The sequence below is a fragment of the Bos mutus genome, chromosome X (genome assembly GCF_027580195.1).
Source record: "Bos mutus isolate GX-2022 chromosome X, NWIPB_WYAK_1.1, whole genome shotgun sequence".
Lineage (NCBI taxonomy): Eukaryota > Metazoa > Chordata > Mammalia > Artiodactyla > Bovidae > Bos > Bos mutus.
In genome coordinates, this window is record NC_091646.1 from 126,706,814 (window position 1) to 126,727,314 (window position 20,501).

The 20,501-nt window shown below is 45.1% G+C and overlaps 1 protein-coding gene across 1 annotated transcript in view; it reads right to left on the reverse strand.

Moving 5' to 3' along the window:
- Positions 1–839: 839 nt before the first annotated feature.
- The window catches only part of NLGN4X (neuroligin 4 X-linked), a 299,697-nt gene continuing 280,035 nt past the window's right edge, over positions 840–20,501 (reverse strand). The window contains 3 exon segments of the mRNA XM_070366032.1: positions 840–1,172; positions 1,174–1,834; positions 13,704–14,493. Coding sequence (XP_070222133.1) covers positions 987–1,172; positions 1,174–1,834; positions 13,704–14,493 — 1,637 coding nt within the window. The 3' untranslated portion in view covers positions 840–986.

Consider the following 20,501-nt stretch of genomic DNA (forward strand, 5'->3'; position numbering starts at 1 on the left):
TGGTCACAGGGACGGTCAGAGTCCGCCGCGTGACAACCATATCCTCTTACAAATGAAACGCCTTAGAAAACCCCGTGTCTGTTGGCCACAAGGATTTAAGAAGAAGAAGCCCCTCTGTGTCTTGGAGGGAACAGACGTGATATGACTAATGTATATACCGATTTATATACATACAGATCACAATGAAGAAAGCACAACCTTGCTAAAAGCTCTTTCAAACTGAAAACACCAATAAAAGCGTTTTTTTTTTTTTTGTTTTTTTTTGTTTTGTTTTGTTTTTTCTCTCCGTTTTGTTTAAACTCACAGCTATATACATTTTCTTTCTTTTTTTTTTTTTTTTACAAAGTTTCTTAAATATAGTTCAGGCTGGCAAAACATCTCTTTGCACAGAACTCTAGGTATGTAACTGCATAGTCTGTTCGTTTAATAATAAAATTCTACTTTTCCTTCTTTTCTGGATTACTGCTCTGTATGCTGGGTAAAAGCCCACAGACTCTTTTTGTTTGTTTTTCACTTAAGGAGAGCCATCTGTCGTGTGGCACATAAAGAACTTTATTTATTTTTTTTCAACTGTGATTTAAAAAAAAAAAAAAAAGATTAGTGTCCCTGGCTGAGTTCCAGAAAGGTGTCAGCTTCTACGGTCACGGTTGGAAACGCCCAGGTCCTTGATTCGTCGACGTCCTTGTCGCACTAAAGTCGGCTTGGATGGTGGTGGGTCTTAAAAGCAGAACTGTGACAGCGAATGGATACTGTTTCACATTTCGTCGGGTTGAAAGTTGATCTCGTGGTACCGGGAAATGCCAGCATGGGAGGTCTGTAAAGACACAATGGTTGCCCTTTTGGGGTTTGTGTGTGTGTGTGTGTGTGTCTTAAGCCAGTGGGATGAAACACATTCCTTGTTTGGAGATGGTGCTTCTTTGTCCCTCTTCCCGTTGCAGGGGGCGGGGTGGCAAGAGGGCGGGGAGGGGAAGGAGGGGACTGCAGAGCTATACTCTGGTGGTGGAGTGTCCGTGTGGTATGTTTGTGCTGTTCTGGCCTCCGCTGAAGGTGTTGAATGTGTGCAGCGGCTGCATGCCCGTGAGCGTGTTGGGGATCATGGTGATGGTGTTGGGGGTCATGAGTGGGATGTCGTCGGGAGACCTGCGGAGCGTGAGCGTGTAGTCCGGTCGGGCAGGTGAGCCTCAGCGTGTCGTGGGCCTGCAGCGACTCGCACTCGTGGTCCAGCTGCTTCATCTGCAGGGACATGATCTCCTCGTTCTGGATGTGCGCGATGTCATTGGCAGCGTTCCTCTGCGGGCTGGGGCGCCGGTGGGTCTCGTGGCGTCTCTTGTCCTTCTTGTAGTAGAGGGCGGCAAAGGCCAGGATGTTCAGGAACAGCAGGGACGCCCCCACGGCGATGGTGACGCTCAGCTCGGTGGAGTAATCCCGTTTGGTCTCGATGAGGACAGTGGTGTCCTCGGGCCCCGTCTTGTGAGGGTCCTTGGAGTGCTTGGGGTTGCTGTTGGCTGGGGTGATGGCTGGGCGTTTCGTCGTGGGCCAGATCTTGGAGGGCGACCGCCGGGTCCCGTAGGGGAAGGACGTCATGTCCGGAGGGGGCACCTTGGTGGTGGTAGACACGTACTGGAATATCTCATTCAAATTGTGCAGGTGTGGGACCAGTTCCAGCCAGAAGGCGACTTTCGTGGCTCGATAGTGATCCCTCACGCGGGGCTTCAAGCCAATGTGCAGATACAGCTGGTCTTTGGGGTTATACTTGGACCAGGCCACTTCCTCGAAGCGGTTGGGTTTTGTGTGAATGAACTTGGTGTCCTGTGGAACAGGCTGATTGGGGTCACTGAGGACAGAAGGGAGAGAGAGAAAAGAGAGGAAGAAAAGAAGGTCACACTCTTCCGCAAGTCACAAGTCAATTTTAATCAAGCAAAACGAAATGACAGTCAGATCATCTCACGTGTTTATTGATACGCGCACAGTACCGAAGTGGCAATGAGTACCCTGTGGTTTAATCCACGTATGCCTACCATTCCGCCTTGTCTATAGAAGAATCGAAGTGGCAATGAGTACCCTGTGGTTTAATCCACGTATGCCTACCATTCCGCCTTGTCTATAGAAGAATCCCCTCTTACCTTAACCTTTAAAGTAAGTCCCAATGAAAACACGATACCGTTTCTGTAACATTTCTGTATTTTTAACGCACCCAGTTGTCTTCCAAACTTGGAGATTTTTCAGGAGGAAAACAAACGTGTCTCGGATACGGTTCAGGATTTCAAATTTAAACTACTTTGGTTGGAAAATTTTCAGCATTTCAGGCTGAACTACTTTTGGAGTCACTAACCTCAACCAGAGAGTGACCAGACCCCCTACAAGGCGGGGACGGGGGTGGGCATCTGGCAATACCTGGAGATGTTTTTGGTTGTTATACATGAATGATGGTGCCATGAATGAAGGTAGATACCATGATGACTGTCAAATACTCTCCAGGGCACAGGACAGCTCCCCCCACCCCCACAGCAAAGAAATTTTTCATCCCAGATGTCAACAGTATTAAACTTGAGAAATCCTGATTTAGAGATTATTGTCCAAAATGTGTACATTTTCTTTCTTCCTCAAGAACTGCTTCTTAGGTAGATGGATATATATTGCAGTTATAACAATTAAAATATGTTAAAAATGCAAAAAAAAAGAATCTGGCTTCTGTCATTACAAAATGCTAATAAATAGAAATATGCATCCATGGTTTGAGCTCTATTAGAAATATGTACATAACTTGAAAAGCTTTTGAAGACTGAGTCGCATGAAGATCAAATAACATTCCATTGATGTCGTACGTTTGGCAAGACTGTGCTTTTAGACACGCTGAAGTCAAGGATTTTAGGAGAAATACCACAAGATGCAGTAAACTGAGGGTTTTTATAGATTTCAAGTGTCCGGACTTCCCTGGTGGCTCAGACGGTAAAGCGTCTGTCTGCAATGCGGGAGACCCGGGTTCGATCCCTGGGTCGGGAAGATCCCCTGGAGAAGGAAATGGCAATCCACTCCAGTACTCTTGCCTGGAAAATCCCATGGACAGAGGAGCCTGGTGGGCTACAGTCCATGGGGTCGCAAAGAGTCGGACATGACTGAGCGACTTCACTTTCACTTTCAGCAACTATGAACCTGACATCCCCTGTGATGTACATGAACGGCCACAAGCAGGACAATCGTCAATATTGAAAGATTCTCCACAGAACATGGTACTTGAAACATGGTTGCCACCCAGCTTTTTTTTAAGAAAACCCTCTCAAAGATATACTCTAATTTCTTCCAATTTTTTTTTTTTTTAGGCTTGGTAAAGTGACCTGTAAGACAGATTTTGTCTTTTCACATTTGCTGGTTTGGAACACCTGAGATTGTGCATGATAAAAGTCACCTCGGGGAGAGCAGTGAACTCTCAGAAGTGGCGTGCAGACCTAGCTCGCCCTGGTCTACTGCTGTGGGTGCCCTAACCTCCACGTTCCAGGCAACGCCTTATTGGCAACACACTTATAAAGCCACCACCTCTTGGCTTATGTGCCAGCAGGCTGGGGCACCAGAAGGTTGCAGTGGAAGACCCAACGTCTGCAGACATTCCCAGGTGGCACGCAGGCTTCAAGTGATACCCTTGACCCACAGATCCAGGCATTGCCATAGGGAGGGCTTTAGTCTTCAGTCTGAGGCTGTGAACATCATGAACATACATTAAGCTGTGCCTTTCTCCCGCTTCACAAGTTGGGAGATGTCGAGCAAATTCTTAAACCTCTCTTATCCTGATCTATAAACTGGATATGAATATTGGGATTGGAATTAAGTGAGGAAGCCGTAATAGTCCTGGTGTATACAAAGAGTGCATTAATATGTCAGAATACCTACAAACTGGCAGAGAAGACTATAAATAATAAACGGTATATATTCACAGTGTTAAATCTTATGTGCTTAGTCGCTCAGCCGTGTCCAACCCTTTGCAACCCCATGGGCTGCAGCCCACCAGGCTTCCCTTTCCATGGAAAATTTTCAGACAAGAATCCTGGAGTGTGGGTTGCCATTTCCTCCTCCAGAGGATCTTCCCGACCCAGGATCAAACCCACATCTCTTCTATATCCTGCATTGGCAGGTGGGTTCTTTAATACTGCAACTGCCTGGGAAGCCCACAGATCTTATACTATATACTTTATATAGCACGTACTGCATAAAAGTATACTGTGTACTAGCTTATATGGTACAGTATATAATATACATAGTGTATGCTGCATAACGATACTGTTTATGTGATACACTGTAGACTGTATATCATACATACTGTTATAAAGCATATTGCATGTATCATAGCATATATGTTACATTATACATACTTCATATAGTTTATGCTGTGTCAAAGTGTCCTGTATACAACAGTATATATGTGTTATATGGTATACTTTGTATACAGTATAGTGTATTTTTATATACTTATATAAAATGTTTCATATATATACTTATATGGGCTTCCCTGGTGGCTCAGATGTTAAAGCATCTGCCTGCAAAGAGGGAGACCTAGGTTCAATCCCTGGATCGGGAAGATCCCCTGGAGAAGGGAATGGCAACTCACTCAAGTAGTCTTGTCTGGGAAATCTCATGGACTGAGGAACCTGGCGGGCTGCAGTCCACGGGGTCGCAAAGGGTCGGACACGACTGAGCAACTCACACTTCCACTTCACTTTCACATACGCTGTATACCACAGGATGGACAGTACTTTGTATGTTTATCATTAGAGATGGTGATACAGCATCACTTGACTCAGTGGACATGAATCTGAGCAAACGCTGGGAGATAGTGGAGGACAGGGAAGCCTGGCGTGTTGCAATCCGTGGCGTTGCAAAGAGTCAAGCGTGACTTAGTAACCAAACAACGACATCCTGTATACAGTGTGCCCTGTACAAAAGGATACCATTGTATCATAGCTTGTATGGCTCACTCTATACTGTATATAATAAATGCTGTATCACATACAGTATGTGTATTATATAATGTGGATACAGACCGCAGCCCACAAGGCTCTCCCGTCTCTGGGATTCTCCAGGCAAGAACACTGGAGTGGGTTGCCATTTCCTTCTCCAGTGCATGAAAGTGAAAAGGTAAAGTGAAGTCGCTCAGTCGTGTCCGACTCTTAAACAACCCCCATGGACTGCAACCTACCAGGCTCCTCCGTCCGTGGGATTTTCGAGGCAAGACTACTGGAGTGGGGTGCCACTGCCTTCTCCGGACAGCATATACTGCATGAAATTGTACTGCATGCCGGGCTTCCCTGATGGCTCAGACTGTAAAGAATCCACCTGCACTGCAGGAGACAGAGGAGACTTGGGTTCCATCCCTGGGTTGGGAAGATCCCCTGGAGAAGGGAATGGCAACCCACTCCAGTATTCCTGCCTGGAGAATCCCATGGACAGAGAAGCCTGGAGGGGCTACAGTCCATGAGATTGCAAACAGTCAGATTCCTCTGAGTGACTAACACTTTCCCTTTTCTCACACTGCATATTATAAGACTTCCTGCATACTATATATGCACACGGATAGATGGATAGATACATATATGACCTACACATATGATTACATATGTGGCATGCAAGATAAATAAATTGCAACTGCTGTGCTCCTATTAGTGACATGAAAAAATATTAAAAATATACCATAAGCCTTCTTATCCATGTGTTCATGTATAACCGTTGATGTATTCTAAAATAATCTGCCTTTGTGCTTTTATTTTTACATGTTTTAGAAAAAATGTTGGATGCAATATAGCATCTCGCATTCTCTTACTTGAGTCTTCTGAAATAAAGTGTTGGAAAATTCCTATTTAATTGGACTTGCCATGGAAACATTTTTATAAAATAAAACTAAGAGGCTGAGAGTAAGAATTGATTTTTATTGTTCTAAAAGCAATGAAAGGGAGCAAGGATTCCTACTCTTTTTGAATTGATCTGATTTCACAGAATCAGGCCTTCTGGTTCTACTGACCTTTTATTAAAGAGCTGGCATCTAGGAAAGAGTGTTTATGTTAGATATTTGGCTTTTTTTTTTCTGGCATTTGGTGTACATTTGAAAGGTAAAGAAAACACATTTATTTTGTTCTCAGAGAATAAAGGATTTTGAAAATCCAGGTAAGTACGCTTTAGCCCCAAAACAATCTGTGAAAGTTCTTGGCGATGCACCGTCAGAAGCCTTAAATGGAGATAAATGTGGGGCGCTTATGGAAGGAAGCTCATCGCTTTCTGGTGTCAAACACTCTGAAGCAAGCAAGATCTCTACGTGGGGTACCAGGGCCTTGTTTTTTAGACTTTTCTTCAGCACACCATGTTGTTTAATTCCCACAGGCAAAACTAAAGATTAGCATGATTAAGGAGAGAATGAAACAAACACATCTTCTCTCTGAAGGTCCATTTTCACCCGTCATATTTCACTTGCAGCACCACCTTGGCAGCTGGCGGTTAAATGCGTGTTCGGGGTCTTGCGGCTCATTTTATTTGGGACAGACGGGTAACACGATTTCTTTACAGACACCAATGACCCCTCTGACGGGCTCTTCTGGAGGTTGGTATGAGGTCTGCCTCACCCCTAAAACAAGGTCGTGCTTGACTATTTTTCCTTAGACGTCTGAGAAGAAAATTACCCCCTACAGCAAGAATCATGTGTTTGGTCCATCCCGTACCGCAGGGAGTGATGTTCACTCACTGAGCTTAAAACGCTTCGGCACAACAAAGGTCACTTTTAACACCGGACTTGGGCTGCAACGGTTTCAAAGCCATCTTCTCCGTTTCTTGAGCTCTGCAAAGATTGCACAAAAGCGGACGCAGAAATTGACCACAGGATATGAGCAAAGTCAAGAGTAGAGATGGCATCGGAAAGGCAATGCAAAACATGTCATTCTTCTATCCACTCGACCTACACCAGTATACTCAGACATACATCCAATATATGCTTGCCTTTCCTACATCATATACATTGGCTTGTTGGCCAAGTGCCTTCCCAACTCTAAATTCCAAGAGGCTCTGAGTCTTCAAAGTAGAATACTTGAAAAGTACCATTCACGGGCCGTGACTTCTGCTGGGACTCTCATTCTGCCCTTCTTATCCAACACGCAGAAGCCAAATTGCAATGGTCCCTGATGGACAAACACTGGATTTCTAGTGACCAGTCAGGACCAACACCATGCTGTCTGTGGGAATCTGTGACAAAGAGTTGCAATCTGTGTGATATTTATAAACCTTGGGATGAGCTTTAACCTTTCCTTGACAGTACTTCTGATGTATCATGGAGCTCTCCAAGGAGCTTAATACTTAAATTAAGCTCTAGCTTAATACTTAAAGGTTCTGGTTTCACTGTTTTTTTTTTTGCCCCAGCACTGTTTCAGTAGAGTCTTCTCACCTGGATGATTGAAACAGTCTCCTAGCAACAAGAGCATCCTTCCATCCTCCTTCCATCCTTCCCTCTTCTCTCTCCCTCCTTCCTTCCTTGCTTCCTTCTTCCTTCTCTCCTACCCTGCCTTCAGTGCCTGCTAACTCACCATCCCCACATTGTTTTTCTGTGCTTAACAAAGAGCCTATGCCATACCAGAAGTGTTTAGGTTTATGCCTACAAGTAAGGCCAGAGCTGTCAGCTGTGGTCAAATGCAAAGCAGCCAAAGCGTTCACTTCATCTCGGCAGAGGGATGAACAACCAGGAACACGGGATGCTGGTAACAAGGTTCAACAGATCCAAAGTTCCACCCAGTGATCACGTCTAAGCGTGCTTCAATTCAGCACAATCCTTTCTTCTCAGTCACATGCTGAGACAGATAACATGACATGATATCTTAGAACCACATGTTCTTTCTGCACCCACGGTAGCAATGGATGGTATAGTCAAGTGTATTCAATCATGTTTTGAGAGTCACTGCCTCAAGATAAGGTGTGAGACCCGTCATGGCATCAAAGATGGTTCATCCATGGCTGGTCCTCGAGGGACATCAGATAAGGTATGAGACCCCACATGACATCAGAGATGGTTTATCCCATGACTGTTCCCTGAGGGACATCAGATAAGGTGTGAGACCTCTCAGGACATCAGAAATGGTTTACCCCATAACTGCTTCCTGAGTGACATCAGATAAGGTGTGAGACCCCTCATGGTATCAGAGATGGTTCATCCATGGCTGCTCCCTGAGGGACATCAGATAAGCTGTGAGGACCCTCATGACGTCAGAGATGGTTCATCCATGGCTGCTCCCTGAGGGACATCAGATAAGCTGTAAGACCCTTCATGACATCAGAGATGGTTCATCCATGGCTGCTCCCTGAGGGACATCAGATAAGGTGTGAGACCCCTCATGGCATCAGAGATGGTTCATCCATGGCTGCTCCCTGACGGACATCAGATAAGGTGTGAGACCCCTCATGACATCAGAGATGGTTTATCCCATGGCTGCTCCCTGACTGACATCAGATAAGGTGTGAGACCCCTCATGACATCAGAGATGGTTCATCCATGGCTGCTCCCTGAGGGACATCAGATAAGCTGTGAGACCCCTCAAGACATCAGAGATGGTTTACCCCATGCCTCTCCCTTATTGGGACAATGATACCACACTCTCCATAGCAGGACCACTTTTCAGCCCCTAGTGAAAAGAATACCTCTTCCACACATGGCCGCTTACGCCATTATCCTATTTTAAGTAAGCAGTTAAATAAATTGAAGTCTTTTAGAGAATTAACTAACGACCACCCGTGAAGCCGTGTCATCCGTTGGCAAACACCTCGGTCACCATCTGTGCCATCAGCTCAGTCTCCCGTTTTCTGGTTAACCAGACACCACTCAATAGTGGTCCTCCCCGAGTTACATCTGAAATTGCACGTTTGTGCTGTAGGTCAGAGGAAGGTCTGAGTAACTTCTTTGGAAGACGACTCGAGTCACTCCAATGGCCTTTCAAACGAGTTGTGAAAACTCACTGCATTAACGTCTCCAAGGATGATCTCAGCCACACTCCACGTGGACCCCGGGAGCAAAAATAGCTCCTGCTTGGATAAAGTTCAGATTCTTCAGACTAACTTCCAAGGCCATCCATTAGTCAGTCTCAACTTGCTACTGCAATGACATCTCTACCTGAAGTTTTGGACTCCGGTCAGAAGATGGGGCTATTCCTCCAAGCTGCATCCTTATTTCTTAGTCTTGTACACCAGCAACTTAATGAAATCCCAAAGCATCCTAAACACACCCCACTAACGCCCATAAGAGTGACCTGGAGCAGCCATCAAGCCCAAGTTACTCTGTATCTCCAAGGCCACGTTCCTCAGATGAGGGGCGTGGACCACAGGCATCCGCCCCGGTGATTTTAGAAAATGGAATTACAGCATTAAAAACCACTCAATGCGTTACCCTGATATTCTGATTACAGTTAAAATAGATCTAGTAGAGTAAACAAATTCCCTCAGATAAACACTTTCAATACGTAGAAGTAATTCAATTTCCCTAAATGAATAAACAAACCAAAACAACAAAAAAAGAGTCGTACCTTAAAAAAAAACAACACTCAACATTTCAAACACTCAACATTTGCAATCCTAGCTTAGTCGCCCACAGGTTCTGGTTAAAGTACCCATTTGGTCTAAGTATTTCTCTACCATCTGATGGCATTAATTAATTCCCTTTACCTTTTTCTTTCTTTTTCTGTTTTTATAACACTGAGAGAGAATTCATCTCAGAGCCTTTGGCAGGCGAGAACAGCTAATGAGAGTTTAATGGCTTTATTTGGATTTTTCAGTTTTCTTTAATGGCTCTGTTAAATGGGTGATGAACGATCCTAGCTTTCCATTTAAGAAAGTCATGTAAAAACTTTTCCCCAAAACACGTAAGAGAAATAGAAAGTGGGTGGCTGTCACAAAGGTGAGTCACGATGTTGTGTTTAGATATTATGGAGTGACGATGGGTTAGGCTGTTACCATCATGGATGGGCGTGGCCACAGTGCACGGAATGTTCTTTGCTTCAAGGGAAGGCAAAAGTTGCCAAGAGCACCCATGTATCTGAGTTCCCTGATGTAACTGGGCATTTGTCCTGCCTTTAAAAGGGGTTATGCACAGAAGTGCACCCCCATCAAATTAAGACATGCTTAAGCCTTAACCCCCAGGTCCCTGCAGGGTGCTGTTATTGCAAACAGGGTCATTGCAGATGTGCCCTCAGTCAAGGGAAAACGAGGTTATACCAGGACTTCCACCGGTTAGCACTCTGTGTTTTCCACAGCAGAGGGCCCAGGTTCGACCCCTGGTCAGAGAACTAAGATTCTGCAAGCCAAGGGGTGTGGCCAGAAATTGAAAAACAACAAAAAAAGATGAGGTCATACTGGAGCAGGATGGACTCCTAAACCCATGTGCTTGGTGGCCTTATAAGAAGGTGGTCATAATAAAAAAAAAAAAAAAGAAGAAGGAAACAATAGCATCTGTGGCCATGTGGGGCATGGACCTACGTGGAGGTCATCGTACGAAGTGAAGTAAGTCACAAAAAGATAAATACCATATGATATCAGTTATATGTGGAATATAAAATATGACACGAACTTAGCTTGGAAACAGACTCATAGACATAAGAGGCCAGACTCAAGGTTGCTGAGGGGGAGGGGAAGCAGGTAAAAGGATGGGGCAGGAGTTTGGGATGAGCAGATACCAACCATTATATACAGGATGGATAACGCAGAGCTTAGGGAACCACAGTCAGTATCCTGCGATAAACCAGAAGAAGGGTTTCCCTGCTGGCTCAGTGGGAAAGAATCCGCCTGCTAAGGCAGGAGATGCGGGTTTGATCGCTGGGCAGGGAAGATCCCCTGGAGGAGGAAACGGCCACCCACTCCAGTATTCCTGCCTGGAGGATCCCATGGACAGAGGAGCCTGGCGGGCTACAGTCCATGGGGTCCTAAAAGAGTCAGACACGACTGAAGAGACTTAGCACACAGAAGATATATTGAGCACTTCTCTCAACTAAAAAAATAGCTATACATGTGCTCAATGAGGAGGGCATGGCCACCCACTCCAGTATTCTTGCCTGTAGAATCTCAGGGACAGAGGACCCTGGAGGGCTATGATTCATAGAGTTGCAAAGTATTGGACAGGAATGAGCAACTAAACAAGAAAAGCAAAAAGAGAATGAAAAAGAAGATGAAAAACCATGTGTGTATATATTTTATATACATATATATATATAATTGAATCACTTTGTTGTACAGCAGAAATTAACACCACATTGTAAATGAACCATATTTCAATAAATAGAGGAAGTTGGCCGTGTGATGACAGACATGCTGGGAGAGGGCCATGTGGTGAGAGACCCAGAGCTTGGAGAGACATAGCTTTAAGTCAGGCTGAAGCAAAGACTACCATCAAACCACCAGGAGTTAAGACTCATCACAGGAACATTCCCCGACAGGTCTTGGATGGAGGTCACCCAGCCCCACCTTCAGCGTGGACTTCAAGCCTTGAGAACTGAGCAACAATATACATATGTTATTGGAAGGCAAACATTTGGTGATGTGTTGCTGCAGCCCCAGAGATCTAAGAAACAAGGCTACGTTAAAACATTGACACTTGCTGACTTGACTCAAATTATCTCCCCGTGGAAGACAGATCCTCGAGGTGACAGAGGAGCATCTCTACCTGCGATGGCTGTGACCTTCCCTGTTTCCCCGCTGTCTTCTTTAGATCAAACTCGTAAAATGGGAGCACTCGACATGGGCCTTCACACACAACCGTTTGCTGCTCAGGAAAAAAACTCAAGTCTTTTCCTAGGAACTTAAAACCGAGAAACCACTTCCCAACAGAGAATATTTGGAAACACGGAAAAGAAGGAAGGGCTTCTCAGGTGACTCAGACGGTAAAGAATCTGCCTGCAATGCAGGAGACGTGGGTTCTATCCCTGGGTGGGGATGATCCCCTGGAGGAGGGCATGGCAACCCACTCCAGTGTTCTTGCCATGGACAGAGGAGCCTGCTGCGTTGTGGTCCACGGGGTCCCAAAATCTGCTAACACTCTGAATGGCAATCCACTCCAGTATTCTTGCCTGGAGAATCCCATGGACAGAGGAGCCTGCTGGGTTATGGTCCACGGGGTCCCCAATTCTGCTAACCCTCTGCACCTCCCCGCATTCCCTCACCAGGGCTGTGTGAGGCTGCAATGTAGGGGGCCCAATTCTGCTCCTAACCCACCCCCACCGTTCTCCCACTGCTGGTGGTCGACAGGAAGATTTAGCATCTTCGTTTTAAATTCAGAACCCGGAGCTCAAGGTTAATCACAGAAGTACACACAGGTAGAACTCAAGGACACCTCATTATTTCCCACAATTAAGTTACTCGACAAGAGAGAAAATGAGACGATTCCGTGATACTGGGGGCTGCTTGAGATGTTGGGGGGTGTTTTATCTCACTGTCTGCAGAGAATCTGCTCCAGGGAAGATGGGTGGACCCCACTGCGTATGTAACTCTTGTATATTTTCTGCTGCATTTCGCTAATGAGCTTTCTATATATGTACGTGGAGAGATATACAGATAAATCTAGGCAAATATATGAAATTTCTATATAGTACTGAACTAAGGTATATACTTATATACAAATGAAATAAATATACTTGCAAATATGTATATTTAAAAATGAATAAATATTTATATATAAGTAAAATATATTTGTAAATATATATAAATAAACCCCATAACTCATATGGACAATGTATATACACAAACAGGATTTCTCTACACTTGTGAGTTAAGTGGTGGCTCAGACAGTAAAGACTCCACCTGCAATGCGGGAGGCCTGGGTTCAATCCGTGGGTTGGAAAGAGCTCCAAGAGAAGGGAATGGCTACCCACTCCAGTATTCTGCCTGGAGAATCCCATGGACATGGGAGCCTGGCAGGCTACAGTCCATGGTGTCACAGAGTTGGACACGACTGAGTGACTTTCACTGTAGCCACAGTTATATGTGCTAACGCATACACAATATATAGCTATACAATATACACAAACAGTATTTCTATATATTCATTATCAGATTTATTTCACTCTTTGGCTATGCAGTAAAGACAATTTCCCTGCGGTACATGTATTTTGATAACCCTGTTATTGACCAAACAACTCAAGATCCTGTGTAGACTGGAAATTCGAGGTTTGATTAAAATAGCCAAGTATGTCCAAATCTCTGACAAGACAAGGCACTAACTAGATTTAAAACTCCAACTCAACTTTGAATGGAACAACCAAGGATGTCTAAGTCCTCAATAAGACAGGGTCGTACCTACCTTTGAAGCTCCAACTCAACTCTGAGCGGAACAGCCAAGTGTATCTAAAGCCCCCACCAGACAAGGTCAAAACCGAGGTTTGAAACTCCAGCTTGATGATGTTCAACAGAATAGCCCAGAATGATTAGCTCCTACCCCAGCATGGACCCAATGGAGAATTTTCAACATGGCAGGGAATATTGCAGTAACCAAAAAACCCTGGCTTCACAGAGAAGGACTCAAGGGTAAAGAAGAACCGAGGTCTCCCTCTATGTTGGAGGCGGGGTGGCGGAAATGACTATTCTCAGGACTGGGTGGGCAGGTGCGTGCGAGCCTGCGGACCATGGTCAAGCTGGCTACAGAAAACGCACGCAGAAGGAGGAACCAGACAGGCAACAGCGTGATGGCGGGGGGGAGAAGAACGTACCCGGTCTTGGCGAAGTTAGTCCAGTACGTCATGACCACCGCACTGAGCATCACGTCGTTCTTGGAGAAGTTGCAGCTGAAGAGCTCCGTGGGACCGATCATGGGGATGCCGAAGACGTAGGGGACCTCGTCGCCGTGGGCCGAGTCCGCCCAGCTGGGCTTCATCTCGCTTTGGCAGTGGTGGTAGAAGGCATAGAAATAGGTGGGCGAGCCGTACTGGGCGTGCAGGTCAGCGGTGGCCACGGCGGGGGCCACCCACTGGTGGTCCGTGAACAGGGCCACCAGGGTTTTGCGGCGCGTCTCGGGGTTCTCCTTGTCCGCCCAGTCCGTGTACATGAACTTGATGGTCTCCCGCAGGGTGTCTTTGCCCTCCGGGTAGCCGTACAAGTTGTCCACGAAGTTGGACACGGAGAAGTCGAAGTCGTTGGGCGTGACGCCGTCTTCGTGGTCCACGATGCCGTCCACGAACTTGAGCCCCTCGCCCTGGTTGACGCCGAGCATGATGTCGTAGTTGAGGAACTCGCCCTGCTCCATGAGGATCTGAGGGTCGTCGGGGATGACGTCCCCGTCGATGACGGGCCCGAAGGAGATGTGGTAGGTGGCCGGCGTGATGGTCTGCTGGATGAGCTCCCGGTAGTTCTTGTTCCGAAGGCACTCCACCATGTCTGTGGTGTCCAGCATGTTGCAGCCCACCTTGTCTGCCAGGATCCGAGTGTACTTGGCGGGCTGGTAGTTGACGGCCCAGCTGGACAAGGCGGTCCCACTCTGGATAATGGCCTTCTGGAAGAGACCTGCAGGGGCGAAACGGTGGACACACAGATTAAAACCCGAGAGACAGAAGGGCAGCCTTCCACCCGGCAAAGATGGCTCTGACTGTCCCGCAGGGGCACGTGAGTTTCTGGATGCGGGAGCATTGCAGCCCTCTCAGCATCTCTCTCTCATATCTCTCTGGTTCTTGGGCCCTCCCCTCCCCGCCTCGCTGGACTTGAAGGATGCTCTCTTGCACACACACCACAATTTAGGGAAATGAAACTACCTTTACACTCTGGTGGCAGTGGTCATAAAAGATACAATCCCTCTCCTCTTCCCTGACTGTGTACAATACGGCTCCATCCTTAGATGTCATAAAGCTTCGCAGAGTGATCACACACCCTCCATCCCCTAAAACATGCTTTGCGGTCATAAGAGGTCAAAGGGCGTTTTGCCTTACTGGCAAAACTGGGTACCACTTTATTGGGTGGAGGGATTGGGGGGATTCCATTGACATCAAGTTTAGAGTATAACATTCTGGAATGCATTTTAATTTCCACACTCCATACACGGAAGGTGCTAAAAAAATTGCAATTAAAATACATCCATCACATTAGCTATTCCTAAAGAAACCTTCACTTGAATGCCCCCACTGTAACATACTTTCTTTCCCAAAGGAAAAAAGTCATTAATCTCAAAATGGCATCCTTTCAAAACCCAGACTTTGGTACAACTTACCCTGCTACGTTTTAAATATGTCATTTGATGAGAAACGGTTTAAAAACTTTTGGGCTGTTTTACAAGTAAAAATCTGTGTAGCTTAAAATTTACGATCCGATCAGTCTAGTATGTGAGTGTCCAGAGAGAAGCAAAAGTATTTAAAAGAAAATGTTTTAATTTTTTTTTTTAATGAGGACCACTTTTAAGTCAGAGTGTTGGTCACTCAGTCATGTTCAACTCTCTGCGACCCCATGGGCTGTAGCCCACCAGGCTCCTCTGTCCATGGGGTTCTCCAGGCAAGAATTCTGGAGTAGGTTGCCATTCCCTTCTTCCAGGGGATCTTCCCAAGCCAGGGATCAAAGCTGGGTCTCCTACATTGCAGGAAGATTTTTCAGAGTCACCTGGGAAAGTCTTGGTTGAATTTGTTACAGTATTGCTTCTGTTTCATGTTTCGGTTTTGTTGTGGTGAGACATGTGGGATCTTAGTTCCTTGATCAGATACAAAACTCACAGCCCTTCCATTGGAAAGAGAAGTCTTAATGATTGGACCACCAGGGTAGTCTCCAATAGAGTGTACCTGTCATTGCTGCTGTTGCTAAGTCGCTTCAGTCGTGTCCGACTCTGTGCGACCCCATAGACCGCAGCCCACCAGGCTCCCCTGTCCCTGGGATTCCCCAGGCAAGAACACTGGAGTGGGTTGCCAGTTCCTTCTCCAATGCATGAAAGTGAAAAGTGAAAGTGAAGTCGCTCAGTCGTGTCCAACCCTCAGCGACCCCATGGACTGCAGCCTACCAGGCTCCTCTGTCCATGGGATTTTCCAGGCAAGAGGACTGGAGTGGGGTGCCATTGTACTACTCCAGTACAAGAGATGAAGGGCTACAAGATCACAGTATTCTGTTCCTTATCTCTTCCTGCCTTTGCCCAGAACCCCCGAAGGATCTAGTCCCAGTGCCTCACGAGTTGCTGGGAGAATAAAGCATTCAGCCTGGAGTCCACCAGCTCATGTCCTCTCCATGTTTAAGGTCTCCCGTGCAACCAAGGATGAAAGAAATATCACTGCCATCGGGATAAATGTGATTCTAAAGTTTGGCGGGCTGCCCACACAAGATTGAAATGTGAAACAAATCTGGCTTTGCCCAACACACCATCAAGCCCATTTGGTGGCCAATTTCCAAACATTGATCATTCCGCTGGAAACGGGCAGCTATTGACTTGTGTGTTTGCTTCTCAAGATAAATGTCTTAACGCAGGGGTCCTCGACCTCCGGGATCTAACGCCTGATGATCTGAGGTGGATCTGATGCAATAAAAATAGGAATAAAATACACCATACATGTAATGAATGCTCTTGATTCATTCAGAAAGCATCCCCCAGCCTCTGGTCCTTGGAAAGACTGTCTTCCACAGAACTCGTGCCAAGAAAGGTTGGGAGACCACAGCCTTAAAGTACCTCAGGGACACAAGGTCCATATTTGACCTAATAAAGGCAGTCATAAATCAAGACAACCAGAATTAGGAAGAATGCTGCTAGAAGGAATGTATTTTCTTTTCCTCTCTCTTTCTCACAGCTGTTGGCCATGACTGAGATAGCGGTGTATGTATATACATTGGTTTCTCAAGGAAGCGATAGTATAACCTGTGATAAAACTCAAAAAAAAAAACTGAAGAAAATGTCACCTATAATTCATACTATAAAATGGGAGTTACTTTAATATTTTTAGTATCATCCCTTCTTGGTGTTTTTCACCCCACTGGTCTGAACACGGTTAGTTTTTGCTGTTGTTCAGTCGCTAAGTCGGGTCCAAATCTTTGCCACCCCGTGGACTACAGCACGCCAAGCTTCCCTGTCCTTCACTCTCTCCCGAAGTTTGCTCAAATTCATGTTCATTGAGTTGGTGATGCCATCCAACCATCTGATTCTCTGCCACCCACCCGGTTCAGCTTTTGCCTTCAGTTTTTCCCAGCAAACAGAGCCTTTTCCAATTGTGCCTGATACCTGCATAGTATATTGGATGTCATAATTAAGAAACTCTCCCTGCTCCATCAGGGTCTGAGAAGTGCCTGGAATGGCATCCTTATCCACGACAGGGTGAAGTGTTACCCGGTCAAGGTGATGGATTACTGAATGACCCCTTCACACTGGGCCAGTCTCACGCTTATTTTAACCACAATTCTCGGAGCAAATTATCTCTCCTTTTGAGGAAGTGCACATGTTCCTTATAACGTTCTTATCTTTTCAGTCTTGTAGGTTTTTGTTTCATTCTTTGCCCTGAGAATACTGTGGTGGACATTTTTGCATGAGAATACCCTTTTCCCTTCTTTATGTTGATTTCATTAAGCGCTGCCACCAGAAGGGGAATTCCAAGGTCAGCAGTCTGGCTGTGTTTTGACTGGTAAGTCCTGATTCTGTACTGTTGGACTGTAACTGGAGAGCTGCTTTGTAGGAATGACCCATGCAAGGCACTCCCGTAATCACTTCTGATCTATTGATTTAAGTAATTAACACCTCCTCCACGAGTGTTGGCTGACATGTGTGTGATTACTCCTGAAGTTGGACCTGACTCTTTTGTAAATTGAGAACTGTGATGACAGCCACGGACAGATGGGAAAGCATAATCATCTTCTGAAATGGTATAGGAATCGTTATCACTAAGGATCTAATGTACTCATTTCTTTTTTCCTTTTTGAATAAAAGGTTAATATAAAACGTAAGCCTTTCATTCAACTCCTCCACAGTCATTTTTTAAATAAAGAATCAAGACATTCAGATTTCACTTGTTCGACTTAGTATGAATAGAATGCTACATTTCTAAGTAAAAAAAAAAAAAATAGATAAGCAACAAGTCACCAAGGTTTACTATATAGAGCACGAAACTGTAGTCATATGCTGTCATAACCTATAATAGAAAATGATATACATGGACACATGAGTGTATATGTATAGTAGAATCACCTTGCTGTACACCTGTGCATTGTAAGTCAACTATTCTTCAATAAAATATATATATGAAGAAAAAAAGAAATTCAGACTTCAGAAGACTTAAAAATCATCATCAATCACACATTGCTAATGAATCCATCAATGCAGAAACTTGTCCACAACAGTGCAGGTAGCGAAAAAAAAAAAAAAAAACACTGCATGCTGTCGCACAACACAATTATATTTCCCCCTCTTTTTTTAGCACGTTTATATGGTACGTTTTTTTCCATTAAAGAAATTTTTTTGGAGTATGCTTGATGTCCAATGGTGCGTCCGTTTCAAGTGTCCAACAAAGCGAATCAGTTACACATATACATACGTCTACTCGTTTTTAGACTTTTCCCACGTAGGTTGCTATAGAGTTTCAAGTAGGGTTCCCTATGCTGTGCAGTAGGTTGTGATTAGTTACCCATTTTATTTAGAGTAGTGTGTGTATATGTCAACTCCAGCCTCCCAATTTATTCCTCCCACTATGTCTTCAAAGAAATGTCTTTATAAAGAAAGATACATATTTGTAAAAGAAAGCAAGTAGTCAGTGCAGGAGATATAAGAGAGTCAGGTTTTACCCCTGGGTCACGAAGATCCCCAGGCAAGCATGGCAACACACTGCAGTATTTTTCCCTGGGAAGTCCCATGGACAGAGGAGCTTGGTGGGCTACAGTCCATGGGGTTGCAAAAGAATCAGACATGACCTAGCAACTAAACAGCACATATTTTTAAAGAAAGATACACATTTTTAAAGAGAGGTACATATTTTTAAAGAAAGATGGTGCTGCTGCTGCTGCTGCTAACTCGCTTCAGTCGTGTCTGACTCTGTGCGACCCCACAGACGGCAGCCCACCAGGCTCCCCCGTCCCTAGGATTCTCCAGGCAAGAACACTGGAGTGGGTTGCCATTTCCTTCTCCAATGCATGAAAGTGAAAGTGAAGTCGTGCAGTCGTGTCCGACTCTTTGCGACCCCATGGACTGCAGCCCACCAGGCTCCTCCATCCATGGGATTTTCCAGGTGAGAGTACTGGAGTCGGGTGCCATTGCCTTCTCCGAAGATAGTGCTAGACTCTTTTTTTTTTAATGGGCTTCCCTGGTGGCTCAAAGGTTAAAGTGTCTGCCTGCAACTCGGGAGACCTGGGTTCGATCCCTGGGTCGGGAAGATCCCTTGGAAAAGGAAATGGCAACCCACTCCAGTATTCTTGCCTGGAGAATCCCATGGATGGAGGAGCCTGGTGGGCTACAGTCCACGGGGTCGCAAAGAGTCGGACACGACTGAGCGACTTCACTTTCAGTTTAGACTCTTTAAAGAATAAGAATTCCTTTAAAGTTCAGGTGTATTGATATACATAGTTCACACAGATATGGGGAAATTCTTAAACCAGCAAATGGACACAGAAGGAAATATAACACGACCTTGAAGATTCAGATTATGATTGTCAATGTCCACCTGGACTTGCAAAAGTTATCCCAGGGCTGCACTTTTCAATTTTGTTCTTTTTGTTTCGTTTTTGAAGGGAGTGTCAGGAAGTTATTCCACTGCTTCCAGACCTCCTGCACCAGACCCCTGTTCATTTCTATTTTAAAAACCTCTTATCTGTCCAGCAACAAAGGACCAGAGGGAATCACCTTGAGTTAAGTTTGCAACAAAGACCTAAGTCTATAAGCATGTGGCTGCAAATGGTGTTTATGAAACATACAAGTTTGCAACCATCATCCACATACTAATTCCCTCTCACACTTCTTCCAAGTTGAAAACTGATGTTAATAACATTTAAAGTTCACCAAATAAACTCAGATAGGCAAACCCAGGGTGCAAACATTTCTACAGAAGTCATTTTCCTCCAGTGATGATAAGCAACCGCTGTCGGTCATGAGTCTTAAGTGAAAAAAAAAAAAAAATCTTGTTAACATTGCTAATAATACTTGTTGTTGCTTTTTTGGTCTCTAAGCTGTGTCTGACTTTTTGCGACCCCCTGGGCTGTAACCCACCAGGCTCCTCTGTCCATGGCATTCTCCAGGCAAGGATACTCAGTGGGTTGCCATTTCCTCCTCCAGAGGATCTTCCCGACCCAAAGCTGGGTTCCTGCTCTGGCAGGCAGATTCGTTACCACTGAGCCACCAGGGAAGCCTGTACTGCATGTTTAAAAGTTGCCAAGAGAGTGGATCTTAAAATTCTGATGAGAAGAAAAACAGTTTTTAACTCAACGGTGATGAATGTTAATTGGAGTTATGGTGGGGGTTGCTTTGCACTACATACGTAGATTGAATTCTTACCTTGTACAGTTGAAAGTAATCATTATTTTACATGTATATTATTAAACATATATAACGCAAGTCCAAGTGTTAGTCACTCAATCAT